The sequence below is a fragment of the Musca autumnalis genome, unplaced genomic scaffold, assembly GCF_047663935.1.
Source record: "Musca autumnalis isolate F117 unplaced genomic scaffold, ASM4766393v1 scaffold_3, whole genome shotgun sequence".
NCBI classification, from domain to species: domain Eukaryota; kingdom Metazoa; phylum Arthropoda; class Insecta; order Diptera; family Muscidae; genus Musca; species Musca autumnalis.
Window position 1 is genome coordinate 31,298,144 of NW_027411866.1, and position 14,920 is coordinate 31,313,063.

Consider the following 14,920-nt stretch of genomic DNA (forward strand, 5'->3'; position numbering starts at 1 on the left):
GTACCGAACTGAAATTAAGTTTGCAGAGAATATGACGAAGGCTAACATTTGGACCAAATCGGTTGATCAGTTCGAGAGCTAACGTGCTCTCCAACCACTACATATGGTGCCATAGCGGGACGGACCAATGGACGGACATTGTTAAAGCAACTCCAAAATGTCTGAAAGGGATTCTGCTCAAAAATACTTGGGTCCTAAAAGCATTATTTCGATGAGGCAAATTTTGGCCGTATGAAAGTGTATATACCCTCGTTAGCATAAATGCTGAGGGTATAAAAAGAAAGTTTATCTCCAGCAGACTCTGGATTACTGAAATATTGGTGTATAGTAGGTATTGAAAGAACTAATTTCGACGTTTTTAAATCCTTCATATCTCGAACGTAATACTTTTCTATTTATTATAGTGGTTTCTATTTACTTTCTTTATACCCTCCACCATATGGAGGGTATAATTAAATTTGTCATTCCGTTTGTAACACATCGAAATATTCGTCGGAGACCCTATAAAGTATATATATTATTGATCAGCATAAAATTCTATGTCGATTTGACCATGTCCGTCTGTCCGTCCGTCCGTCCGTCAGTCCGTCCGTCTGTCTGTTGAAATCAAGATACAGCTCGCAATTTTAAAGATAGAGAGTCAATATTTGGTACAGACGTTTTTATTACTTGCAGGATGGTTGGTATTGCAAATGGGATATATCGGTCCACGTTTTGATATAGCCCCCATAGAACGGTACCTCCCGATTTTCGGTATTTTTAAGATTTTAGCTTCATTATCCTACCAAAATGGCTGAAATTTGGTACGTAGTCTTCTTTAAGGGTATAAAACCTTCGCCCAGAATTTTGTCGGTATCGGTCCACACCTTCATATAGCCCCCATAGAACGGTACCTCCCGATTTTCGGTATTTTTAGGGCATTAGCTTCATTATCCTACCAAAATGGCTGAAATTTGGTACATAGTCTTCTTTAGGGGTATAAAACTTTCCCCCAGAATTTTGTCGGTATCGGTCCACACCTTCATATAGCCCCCATAGAACGGTACCTCCCGATTTTCGGTATTTTTAAGGTTTTAGCTTCATTATCCTACCAAAATGGCAGAACTTTGGTACGTAGTCTTCTTTAGGGGTATGAAACTTTCCCCCAGAATTTTGCCGGTATCGGTCTACACCTTCATATAGCCCCCATAGAACGGTACCTCCCGATTTTCGGTATTTTGAAGGTTTTAGATTCATTATCCTACCAAAATGGCTGAAATTTGGTACGTAGTCTTCTTTATGGGTATAAAACTTTCCCCCAGAATTTTGTCGGTATCGGTCCACACCTTCATATAGCTCCCATAGAACGGTACCTCCAGATTTTCGGTATTTTTAAGGTTTTAGCTTCATTATCGTACCAAAATGGCTGAAATTTGGTACGTAGTCTTCTTTAGGGGTATAAAACTTTCCCCTAGAATTTTGTCGGTATCTGTCAATACCTTCATATAGCCCCCATAGAACGGTACCTCCGATTTTCGGTATTTTGAATGTTTTAGATTCATTATCACACCGAAATGGCTGAAATTTGGTGCTTAGTCTACGTTGGTGGTATAAAACTTTCTCCAAGAACTTTGTCGGTATCGGTCCATGCCTCATATAGCCCCCATAGAACGGTACCTCCCGATTTTTGGTATTTTGAACGTTGTGGCCTCAATATTCCACCGAAATGGCTGAAATTTGGTGTTAAGACTTCGTTGGGCGTACTCAAACTTCCCCTTTAAATTTGTCGGTATAGTCTACGCCTTCATATAGCCCCCAAGGAAAGGTACCTCCCGGTTTTTCGTATTTTGAAGGTTGAGTCTTCAATATTCCACCAAAATGGCTGAAATTTGGTATTTAGTCTTCAATGTGATATAGAACTGTTCGCCAGAAATATGTCTGTACAGGTCCACGCTTTCATATTGCCCCATTTCTGACTAAAATTCGTCGGTATAGGTCCACGTTTCGATATAGCCCCCATCGAACGGTACCTCCGGATTTTCGTAATACTGAAGATTGTGACGTCAATATCCAACCGAAATGGCTGAAATTCGTTATTTCGTCTTCCAAGAGTTATAAAATATTCCAGAAGAGTATTATCAGTATAGGTCCACGTCTTCCTATATCCCCATAGAAGCTTACTTCTTGATTTTCGGTATTTTTTTAGTTTTAGCCACATTCTCTTACCGAAATATAGGAATTTTGGTATTTAGTCTTCTTTGAGCCTAAAAACTTTTCGTCAGAAATTTGTCGGTATAGATCGACGTTTTGAAATAGCCCCCATAGAATGGTTCCTCACATTGTTTTACCGAAATTGCTGAAATTTAGTATTAAGTCTTCTTCATACACGAAAGGAAACTAATTATTCCTTTTTACTTCAATACAACTTGTGGTGGAGGGTATAACAAGTTCGGCCCGGCCGAACTTAACGACTTTCTTACTTGTTTTCAATTATATCATTCCCTAGTAGTACCACCCTATTGTCTCAATGTGTGGTTCTTTTTAAAACTCATTTAAACATTAATCATTTTCAAGTTTAAAGTGTACTTTTGTTAACACACATTCTCACCAAATAACATCTTTATCCAACACAGTCCATGTATGTGACCAACAAACCCAGTGAACGACAACGCTCCACTTCTGCCAACCGGCATGCAAATACTCGTACACACACAAACATTGACACAATTATAGAAATGATACATATCGTACACACAAATACATCCTTAAATATTCATTCATTTATTATTTAACGTCAATTTACTACTACAATGAACTTCGTAGAGGATAAGATGTATTGTACACTTACAGTCTGTGAGTTTGTGGTGGCTTGTGCGCTAAAAATACATCATTAAGAATGTTATAAAGATGTATGAATATAAGTTTTCCAAAAGTTTTATAATTTGGTTGAAATGTTTTTTGTTTTTAATTTTCTGTATTCGTATGCCACAGGAATAAGGATTTTTTGTGTTGGGAATATGGCGAAATATTAATCTACAAAATAATATTCATGAGGAATTAAAAAAAAATTCCCAAGACTACTACAGGCTAGGTACATGTTTCTTTCGTAGGTATCATATACAGTCGGCCTAATTATTCCACTTACAGATCAAGTGAACACGATCATGAATGAACACGAATAAAATCCTTCATATTTTACACGACCGCCATTGAGCAGGCTTTTTGGACCCTTCGGGACATTATCGATGGAAGTATGAAGAATAAAATTAAAACGTTGAAATAGAGACCACAAAGACTTACTTACTTATCTGGCCCATTACAGAACATTTGTTCCATAGCCCGAACTAGGCGAGATGTGGCTTTGTTTTTTTAACTGCTTACTTAAACCAAAGTAGCATCTGTAGGCCAATACAATTCTTCTTTTTATTTTACAACTGATGTCGTTTGTTGTGTTTACGGAGGTGCCGAGGTAGACGAAGTCTTTTACTACCTCAAAATTATAGGAACCAACTTCCGCAATTGGTCCGAGCTCAATGGACGCATTGCACATCGACACCATCAACTTAGTCTTCTCACCGTTTACCGCCAGACCCACCTTAGCAGATTCTCCTTCGACCTTAATAAAGGTATCATTTATTTTTTTACTGATCATCCCATGATATCTATATCATCAGCATAAGCAAGTAACATGTGGCTATTGGTGTAGATTGGCCCACTTCATTTGACGTTTGCCTCTCGTATAACCTTTGTCTCCTTGCCTGAATCCTCTTTTGGTACAAAACTTTTCGGAGAGGTTCTTTCCTATTTTAACTGAGGATCTCGTGTCAGTTAAAGTGATTTTACAAAGCCGAATGAGCTTTACGTGGTACCAAATTCAGACATGGCTTGGAGTACCTTTGAACGCAAGTGTCGACCTGCATCTCTTGGGTCTTCTCCAGGATTTGCCGCAGAGTAAATATTTGGTCAATGGTGGACTTGTCAGGTCTAAAGCCGCACTGGAATGGCCCTATTATCTCGTTGACCGCAGGCTTTAGTCGTTTAGTCGTTCGCACAATATCCCTGACACGATCGTGTAGGGAATAGTGAGTAGACTTATGCCCCTATAGTTAGAGCATACAGTCTTATCTCCTGTCTTGTGGAGGGGGCAGAGACAACTCAGGTTCCAATCGTCGGGTACTCGTTCTTCCTGCCAGATGATGCTAACTAGCTGATGAATACACCTTATCAGCTTGCCGCCTCCGGTCTTGAACACTTCGGCTGGTAAGTCATCGGCTCCTGCTGCCTTATTATTCTTCAGCCGATTTATTACTGTCTTTACCTCATCTTGGCTGGGCGGTATACATTCAATACCATCTTCTTGGATTGGCTCTGTGGTATCTTCGTCGTCTTCGCTGCTATTGAATACCAACAGTTTTGAAAAATGTTGGTTCCATATCCTGAGCACACTATCTGTATCAGTTACCAAATTACCAGACCAGCAAATTATAGACCAGCAACTATACAGGAGGATGTGCCTGTACCAAAGCCATCAGTTTGATGCTTGACTCTTTGGTAGAATTTTCGGACTTCATTCTGGTTCCTGTACATCTCGATTTTTTCACACTCCCGCTTTTCCATCTCTCTCTTTTTCCTGCGGAAAAGACGTTTCTCCTCTCTCCTTTTCTCCCGATATCTCTCTCGTGCGCTACGCGCTGCTACGGATTGTAAGGTAGCTCTATATGCCGCATTTTTCCCTTCGGTATCAGCTCGACACTCCTGATCATGCCATAAATTCCTTGATGGAGGCCTCTGGTATCCAAGTATGGATTTTGCGGCTGTTTGCATGGAGTGGGCAATACTATGCCGTTGCTCTGATGTGTTATCGGGATGATGAGTGCTTTGATTAAGCAATTGGGCTAGTTGAGTGGAATATGCTATGGCTATGTATTGTGATTGCAGCTTACCGATGTCTAACTTTCGTCTTGTGTCTGTTCGTACTTTATATGCTACGTTTAACCGGGTGCGTACCTTTGCTGCAAGAAGGTAGTGGTCCGAGTCTATGTTTGCTCCTCGGAACGAACACACATCCAACACGCTCGATGAATGTCTTCCATCTATCACAACGTGATCAATTTGATTTCTTGTTTTCTGATTTGGAGACAGCGAGGTGCCCTTATGGATGTCGAGATGTTGAAATCTGGTGCTGCTAACTACCATATTTTTTGTCGCTGCGAAGTCTATCAGCCTCATACCATTGTCAGATGTTTCACTGTAGAGACTGAATTTCCCGACTGTTGGGCCAAAGATATTCTCCTGTCTAATTTTGGCATTAAAATCGCCTAGAATAATTTTAATGTCATGGGCAGGACAACGGCCATATGCTTCTTCTAAGCGCTCATAAAATATATCTTTGGTCAGTTCGTCCTTGTCTTAAGTGGGAGCATGAGCGCAATTAAGCTGATGTTCAAGAATGTTGCTATTATTGTTGCAAGTCTTTCATTCACCTGTGTGAAGCTAGAGACCAGGTGTTTTAACTTCCGACCAAGTACAAATCCGCACCCAAATACCATAGAACCGTACCTCCCGATTTTCGGTATTTTGAAGGTTGTGGCCACAATAATCCACCGAAGTGGCTGAAATTTGGTATTTGGTTTTCATTTGGGGTACTAAATGTTCCATATGGAACTTGTCGGTATAGATCCACGCCTTCGCATGGCTCCATAGAACGGTACCTCCCGATTTTCGGTATTTTGAAGGTTGTGGTCACAATAATCCACCGAAATGGCTGAAATTTGGTATTTGGTTTTCATTTGGGGTACTAAATGTTCCATATGGAACTTGTCGGTATAGGCCTACGCCCTCATATAGCCCCCATAGAACGTACCTCCCGATTTTCAGTATTTTGAAGGTTTTAGCCTCATTATCTCACCGACATGGCTGAAATTTGGTACTTCGTCTTCATTTGGGGTATTAAATTTTACGTATGAAATTTTTCAGTATAGGCCCAAGCCTTCATATAGCCACCATAGAACGGTACCACCCGATTTTTGGAGTTTTAAAGGTTGTGGCTTCAATATTCCTCAGAAATGGCTGAAATTTGGTATTTGGACTTCATTTGGGGTATTTATTAATCGTTTCACTTGAAATTTGTCGGTATAGGTCCACGCCTTCATATAGCCTCATAGAACGGTACCACCCGATTTTCACACCGAAATGGCTGAAATTTGGTACTTAGTCTTCATTGGAGGTGTAAGACTTTCTCCTAGAAATTTGTCGGTATAGGTCCACGCCTTCATATAGCCCTAAGAGAACGGTACCTCCCGATTTTCGGTATTTTGAAGGTTGTGGCCACAATAATCCATCGAAATGGCTGAAATTTTGTATTTGGTTTTCATTTGGGGTACTAAATGTTCCATATGGAACTTGTCGGTATAGGCCCACGCCCTCATATAGCCCCCATAGAACGTACCTCCCGATTTTCGGTATTTTGAAGGTTTTAGCCTCATTATCTCACCGACATGGGTGAAATTTGGTGCTTCGTCTCCATTTGGGGTATTAAATTTTCCGTATGAAATTTTTCAGTATAGGCCCAAGCCTTCATATAGCCACCATAGAACGGTAACACCCGATTTTTGGTGTTTTGAAGGTTGTGGCTTCAATATTCCTCAGAAATGGCTGAAATTTGGTATTTGGACTTCATTTGGGGTATTTATTAATCGTTCCACATGAAATTTGTCGGTATAGGTCCACGCCTTCATATAGCCTCATAGAACGGTACCAGCCGATTTTCGGTATTTTGAAGATTTTAGCCTCATTATTAGACCGAAATGCCTGAAATTTGCACTTAGTCTTAGTTTGGGGTATACAACTTTCTCCCAGAAATTTGTCGGTATAGGTCCACGCCTTTATATAGTCCCCATATAACGGTACCACCTGATTTTCGGTATTGTGAAGGTTTTAGCCTTATTATCACACCGAAATGCCTGAAATTTGGTACTTAGTCTTCGTTGGAGGTGTAAGACTTTCTCCTAGAAATTTGTCGGTATAGGTCCACGCCTTCATATAGCCCTCAGAGAACGGTACCTCCCGATTTTCGATATTTTGAAGTTTGTGGCCACAGCAACCCACCGAAATGACTGAATTTTGGTATATAGTCTTTGTTGGAGGTAAAAGCCTTTCTGACTGAAATTCGTCGGAATAGGTCCACGTTTCGATACAACCCCCATAGAACGGTACCTCCCGATTTTCGTTATTCTAAAGGTAGTGACGTCACTTGGTCTTCTTTGAGCCTAAAAATTTTCCGCCAGAAAAACGATACCTCCCGTTCGATTTTATTCGTGTGACCAATGTTTCATTACTTCTGATATTGTTTTTTTAGTAATAGGCTGAGGGTGTACATCCGTCTAAGTTCTTTACGAGTTCGCCTGTGCTTGTACCATTGTCCCCATATCATTGAATTGTATCTTTTAGTCTACATGCACTTATTCTCATGAGAGAAGCCTCCGTAGGAGTCTTATAAGAAACATAAGATCAATGTATGGATCTTCTCCAGAATAAAATACCACTGTAAGGAGTTTTCTTCAAACAGCTGTCTACCAAAGGGGTCTTTTATGAAATAAATGACAACCATAACCAAACAATTTTTCTTCTGACATGAATATTCTAGTAATAACATGAAAAATACGTTTGAAAAAGGACATTCGTCCATTCCAGATATTGGCAGATTTAAGTCTCTTATATAATTGAATATTCATTCACGATAAAATGTTTTCTTATGAAAAGTCTTTTAATTATTTTTTATTTACACTAAATTTAATACCATCTGAAACTTTATCAACCATTATTGCAAATTATAATTGATTTTGCTCAAAAGATTATAATAATTTCTGTGGTCTATTTCCTGATAAGTGATAAACTAGCAAAACAATTTCATTTTCCATAACTAACTTCCCAGCCAGAGGTACAACAATTAAAAAATAAGCACAAACTGCCAACAACAACATGTATGCTACAAATCTTCCGAGATATGCCACCGAATGTAATTAAACTTGGTACACTTCAACGATTATGATGGCACACGCTTTGTTTTTAGTTTCCCCCCTCCACTTTGTTGTTTTAATGCTCTTTGCAAACAATGGGTATCTGCTGCAACAACTTCTTCCTCTCCTTGAGTTCTGCTATTTCATGTGAAACAACTTCTTATTGTGAAATCAAGTTTTGCCAGAACTGAAGGCAAAGCACACACTAATTGAGATGAAGGCAGCAAAGTAACTAAAGATGTGGATGGTGATGGCGATGATAATGGTGATGAAAACTTTATAAGTCTTTAGACATGCAAAGACTCTACCGTAAAACCAACTTTCAGTTTTTATTAATTTTTTGCCCACAAATTTGCCAAGTTTGGTAATTTTTTCACTCATTTTCTTAGGCTAGCAGTTAACAGTAATTATGTTTTGCAACTCTTTTTAAGAAACTTATGTGAAAAAACAAGTAAACCAAGAAAAGAAACATTAGCTATCAAATAGACACTTGGTGCCAATGAGAAACAAAAATTTGGAACAAAATAAACATTAAAAACGCATAAAATAAAATTTCAAAACATATCTGCGAAAAATTCTTTAAAAACCTGTTTTGCCCAACTTTGTTGTCACCGCACAACACAACCTGCCACAATGATGACAACGAAAATCTACTTGATTCTGGTCATTGGCTTTTGTTGGCTGGCCATTGGTACTGTTGCAGTACATCTTACTAAACAACAACAACAGCTGCAATTACAAATGCAACAACAACACCAACAATCGCCTCAGCACAACAATTATAAACACCAATTACAATATCAAATGCAACAAAAGGATAAATTTGAATATCAACAACATATGAAACAACAACAGCAATACTATCATCAACATTACCAGCAGCAACAAAAATTGCATTTACAACAGCAGCAACAATCTCAGCTGTTGCATGAGATACCATCGCCAACGGCATTGGATTTATTGGCAACATCAACAGGAACAAGAACAACTGGAACAGCGACAACAGCAGACTTATTTATCCGTTGAACCCACACAGGTGAGTAAGAGCGTGTTTCAATAGATCTATTGAATAATATTCATATTAACAGCCTGTTTCACTATGTCGAACGAAAATGAAAACGAAAGAAAAACTACTAAACTCGTGTATGATTTTCAAATTTTGTAGCTGTTTCGAAGCAAAAAAGTCAATATTACCAAGAAAATCAAAGTTTAGGTGTTTTTCGTTCTCATTCGTTTTCTTTCGAAACAGTGAAACAGGCCCTAAGTTAACATACAAACATACATACACGCAGAGAAGAGATATTTTAGGAACAATTAAATTTTATGAACATAACAGTGTTTTTTTAAAAATCTCAAACTATGTATTGTTTTTTCAGGAAACATAATGGCACAAAATATATTGTTGCTACAACAATATATATTTTGTTTTTATTATACTCTCCACCATATGGAGGGTATAATTAAATTTGTCATTCCGTTTGTAACACATCGAAATATTCGTCGGAGACCCTATAAAGTATATATATTATTGATCAGCATAAAATTCTATGTCGATTTGACCATGTCCGTCTGTCCGTCCGTCCGTCTGTCTGTTGAAATCAAGATACAGCTCGCAATTTTAAAGATAGAGAGTCAAAATTTGGTACAGAAGTTTTTAATACTTGCAGAATGGTTGGTACTGAAAATGGGATATATCGGTCCACGTTTTGATATAGCCCCCATAGAACGGTACCTCCCGATTTTCGGTATTTTTAAGATTTTTGCTTCATTATCCTACCAAAATGCCTGAAATTTGGTATGTAGTCTTCTTTAGGGGTATAAAACTTTCCGCCAGAATTTTGTCGGCATCGGTCCACACCTTTATATAGCCCCCTATAGAACGGTACCTCCCGATTTTCGGTATTTTGAAGGTTTTAGCTTTATTCTCCTACCAACATGGCTGAAATTTGGTACGTAGTCTTCTTTAGGGATATAAAACTTTCCCCCAGAATTTTGTCGGTATCGGTCCACACCTTCATATAGCCCCCATAGAACGGTACCTCCCGATTTTCGGTATTTTGAAGGTTTAAGCTTCATTACCACACCGAAATGGCTGAAATTTGGTATGTAGTCTTCTTTAGGGGTATAAAACTTTTCCCCAGAATTTTGTCGGTATCGATCCACACCTTCATATAGCCCCCATAGAACGGTACCTCCCGATTTTCGGTATTTTGAAGGTTTTAGCTTTATTCTCCTACCAAATTGGCTGAAATTTGGTACGTAGTCTTCTTTATGGATATAAAACTTTCCCCCAGAATTTTGTCGGTATCGGTCCACACCTTCGTATAGCCCCCATAGAACGGTACCTCCCGATTTTCCGTATTTTGAAGGTTTAAGCTTCATTATCACACCGAAATGGCTGAAATTTGGTACTTAGTCTACGTTGGTGGAATAAAACTTTCCCCCAGACCTTTGTCGGTATCGGTCCATGCCTTCATATAGCCCCCATAGAACGGTACCTTCCGATTTTCGGTATTTCGAACGTTGTGGCCTCAATATTCCACCGAAATGGCTGAAATTGGGTATTTAGACTTCTTTGGGGGTACTCAAACTTCCCCTTTGAATTTGTCGGTATAGGTCCACGCCTTCATATAGCCCCCATGGAAAGGTACCTCCCGATTTTTCGTAGTTTGAAGGTTGTGTCTTCAATATTCCACCAAAATGGCTGAAATTTGGTATTTAGTCTTCAATGTGATATAAAACTGTTCGCCAGAAATATGTCTGCAAAGGTGCACGCTTTCATATTGCCCCATTTCTGACTAAAATTCGTCGGTATAGGTCCACGTTTCGATATAGCCCCCATAGAACGGTACCTCCCGATTTTCGTAATACTGAAGATTGTGACGTCAATATCCAACCGAAATGGCTGAAATTCGTTATGTGGTCTTCTAAGAGTTATAAGATATTCCAGAAGGGTATTTTCAGTATGTCCACGTCTTCCTAAATCCCCATAGAAGCGTACTTCTTGATTTTCGGTATTTTTAAGTTTTAGCCACATTCTCTTACCGAAATATAGGAAATTTGGTATTTAGTCTTCTATGAGCCTAAAGACTTTCCGTCAGAAATTTTTCGGTATAGATCAAAGTTTTGAAATAACCCCCATTGAATGGTGTCTCACATTGGTTTACCGAAATCGCTGAAATTTAGTGTATTAAGTCTTCTTGATATACGAAAGGAAACTAATTATTCCATTTTACTTCAACTTGTGGTGGAGGGTATAACAAGTTCGGCCAGGCCGAACTTAACACCGTTGTTACTTGTTATTAATTAGGATTCCAAGTGGTCTGTGGTCACCACAAATTTTGGACGTCGATCCTTTAGTTCAGAAGTATTAAATAGGGTGAGTGTAAAAAATCAACCCGGCCGAACTTAACGCTGTTTAGTATAGTTTAGTTTAAGGGCACAGTTTCTTCTTGAAACAACCACTATCTGGACAAAATTTGAATGTTTGCAATTGAAATGTAAGAAAAACGTATAAAAAACAAGTGAGCAAAGGCTATAGTCGGGATGGGGCCGACCATGTGATACCCTACACCACTACCCCTTTGCATAAGCTTTTCACTGCTAAACATTTCTTTTAGGGAATATAATCCGACTACCACCAAAAATAATATGCCTCTTTCTCTCGTGACCATCCGATCAAAATTACGACCTGTAGTTTGATTGCAAAAAATTTAAGAATTCGATGCATTATCGACTATTGTTGTATCTCCCTTGTTTGACCACCTTCGCCAACCTACTTTACACCAATGTAAACGTAATATTTTCTTCTTCCACTTTGCCGTTGGAATACCACTACTAGAAGCTGATATATTCACAAAGAATCCTTTAGTTCAGAATAAAACATTGAATTTGTCTCCAAATGAGTTTTTCCCCATTCCGACCCCTAAATATTATCCGACTATCGCCAAAATCAATAGGCTTCTTCCTCTGTGGGGCCCCCATCTACCCCCAAAATTTCGTCACCATCCGATCAAAATTCCAACTTGTAGCGTGATTACAAAAAATGGAAAAATTGGGTTTATTACTGAATTTTGCAATATCTCGGTTTGCTCACTTACGCCAACATACTTTGCATCAATATAAACGAGATCTTTTCTTCTTCCATTGACGGGTATTCCAACCAGAAGCGGAGATATTCGCATAAGAAAAAAACGTTGACTTTCCTCCACATAAACTTTTCGCTTATTCCGGCTCCTGAATATTATCCGACCATCACCAAACTAAATAGGCTTCTTCCTCTGTGGGACCCGCATCCACTCCCAAAAAACTCGTGACGATCCGATCAAAATTGCGACCTGTAGCGTGACTACAAGCAAATCAGAAAATGGGATGCATTACCGACTATTGCGATATCTCTGTTGTTTGAGCAGCTATGACAACCTACTTAAATCGTTGTAAAGGTGATATTTTCTACTTTCCTTGCCAGGTTTTGCTTTTGATATACCTCTTAAAAAACAGAGATATTGGATTTGAAATAAAACGTAGACCTTTTCTCTAAATAAGTTTTTGCCCATTCCGACCCCTGAATATTATCCGACCATCATTAAATTCAGTAGGCTTCTTTCTCTTTGGGACCTCCATTAACCCAAAAAATTTCGTGACGATCCGATCAAAATTGCGACCTGTAGCGTGATTACAAAAAAATCGGAAAATGGGATGCAATATCGGCTATTGCGATATCTCCGTCATTTGGTTACCTACGACGACCTAGTTTGCATCATTGTAAAGACGGGGTCTTCTACTTTCATAGTCAGGCTTTGCTTTTGGAAATTTTACAACTAAAGGTGTGATATTCGTCAATATAATTAAAATCGCAAAAATGAAAATTGGGGTTTTATTTGCTACTATTGTGATATCTTCGTTATTTGATCACCTACGAGCATCTACTTTACATCATTAGAAAGATGATATTTTCTGCTTTCATTGTCAGGTTTTGCTTTTGGTATACCTCATATAGAAGCTGAGATATTCGCTTTGGAAAAAAACGTTGTCTTTTTATCCACCTAAGTTTTTTGCCCTTTCCGACCCCTAAATATTATCCGACCATCACCAAAATCAATAGGCTTCTTCCCCTCCGGGACCCCCATCAACATGCAAAATTTCGTGAAGATCCGATCAAAATTGCGACCTGTAGCGTGATTACAAGGTTTAGATGGACAGACGGACAGACGGACGGACGGACTGACGGACGGACACACATAGCCAGATCGACTCAGCTCGTCGAGACATTCATTTTGGTATATATAAGTATGGGTCTACGACCATTATTTCGATGCGTTACAAACTTTTTGGCCAAAACCAACTTATAATACCCTCCCCACATAGTGGTGTAGGGTATAATTACCAGATCGGGGGTGATACGTCGCTGATATAAAACGAACGTAGAATATAATTCCAAGAGCATGTCTCTCAAATTTTGCAACACAACTACACATATCATCTTCAATTTGCTTTTTCTCACGTAATCCTTTATTTCCTAATTACGGAAACCGCCATTAGGTCCATAATATGAAAAAGTCAAGATAATCATGGTAAGTCGGTACCTCTTCCTTCTATAGTCGTGTTGGAAATAAACACCACAATTTTTAATAGATTTTACCGTCGTCATCCAAAATTTGTATTCATTTGAAACACGAATACTGTCAAAAGATCTCTTCATTTCCACTTCAAATATTCCGATAAAAGCAAAAAAAAAAAAAAAAAAAAAACAATAAACAAAATATCGCTTGAAATTTCAATCAATAAGGTTATCATCGTTATTGGTGTTGAGTGTCACATGTCAAAATGACACCGTAGAATTTGTTCACACACTCATACCTCTCAATTATTTTTTTCCAAAAGGCACCACAAAGGAAAATGTTTTTGGCAAACTTTTTTATGTTTTAATTTTTGTGGTATGTTGTTGGTTGTGTGTGTGCTGACTTTTCAGGCCATAACCCAAATAAAGCCCACATCAAAAGGCTCTTTCTTTTATTTCTTATTTTGTTGTTTGGTTTTTTATGCTAAGCAAACATTTCTCATGGGTTGCTGTTACACTTTGTGTTTCAATTGAATTCTTGGCATGACTGATTGGCAGGATAAAAAGTAGTGAAGCATTTTTCAAAAGATATTCAAATATATTGCCTGTGGTATTTACGACCTTGAACAGTATATTTGTACTCATGTACAAATCTGCGATTATCTTCAAATATAGGAATAAGCCACCCAAACTGTTCTTCTTGATATAATCTGTCTTTATTAGAGCCACTTGTATTAGATCTTTTAAGAAGCAATAAATCTAAAGGCTTAGGGAAAACAAAACAAAAGCTCTCATAAAGGATAACATTAGGGATAAAAGTATACAAGTGATAATTAGAAGATTCGGCTTCCCCATACAATTCCCTACAAGCTCTCACCTCCTTGTCAACCCCACTGTTTATCGATAGCAATTTTTGGCAAGCAAACTATGCCACGCCGCCATGAAGAGTGCAACAAGGAAATATGCCTTGTCAATATATTGTGACAACATCAAGAGAATTGCCAACAGAACCCTTGGAGTGTTTACATAGAGCCTTGTGCCGGGTAAATATCAAGAAATATGATGGCAAAATTTGCTAATCGACACAGCAATAATGGATGACATCAGCGGCATAAAACATTTTTCATTTTACCAAATAAATTAAATATTGTCCTTACTCTCTTCGCACGTTATACCTATTTTATGCGTGTGCCTACCAAACAATTGTACTGGTTGCCGAAGATAAGGACGCCATAATAAATAAAAGTCAAAGAATAAAATAAAAATTCTAATTAGAGAAATAAATTATGAATTTTCACTTTTAAAGAAAAACCACAAATTTGTGGGGGAGTGGTAATTAACTAAAGACTCCGGTTTATGAAGA

At 38.4% G+C, this 14,920-nt stretch overlaps 1 protein-coding gene across 2 annotated transcripts in view; it reads left to right on the forward strand.

The window, feature by feature from the left end:
- Nucleotides 1-14,920, forward strand: part of LOC141397630 (uncharacterized) — a 436,048-nt gene that overhangs the window by 51,570 nt on the left and 369,558 nt on the right. The window contains exon 2 of one of the 2 annotated variants that reach the window (XM_073974184.1): nucleotides 8,387-9,033. In XM_073974184.1, coding sequence (XP_073830285.1) covers nucleotides 8,631-9,023 — 393 coding nt within the window. In that variant the 5' untranslated portion in view covers nucleotides 8,387-8,630 and the 3' untranslated portion in view covers nucleotides 9,024-9,033. The remainder of the gene's footprint in view (nucleotides 1-8,386; nucleotides 9,034-14,920) is intronic. The other variant, XM_073974185.1, reaches the window with a different exon arrangement.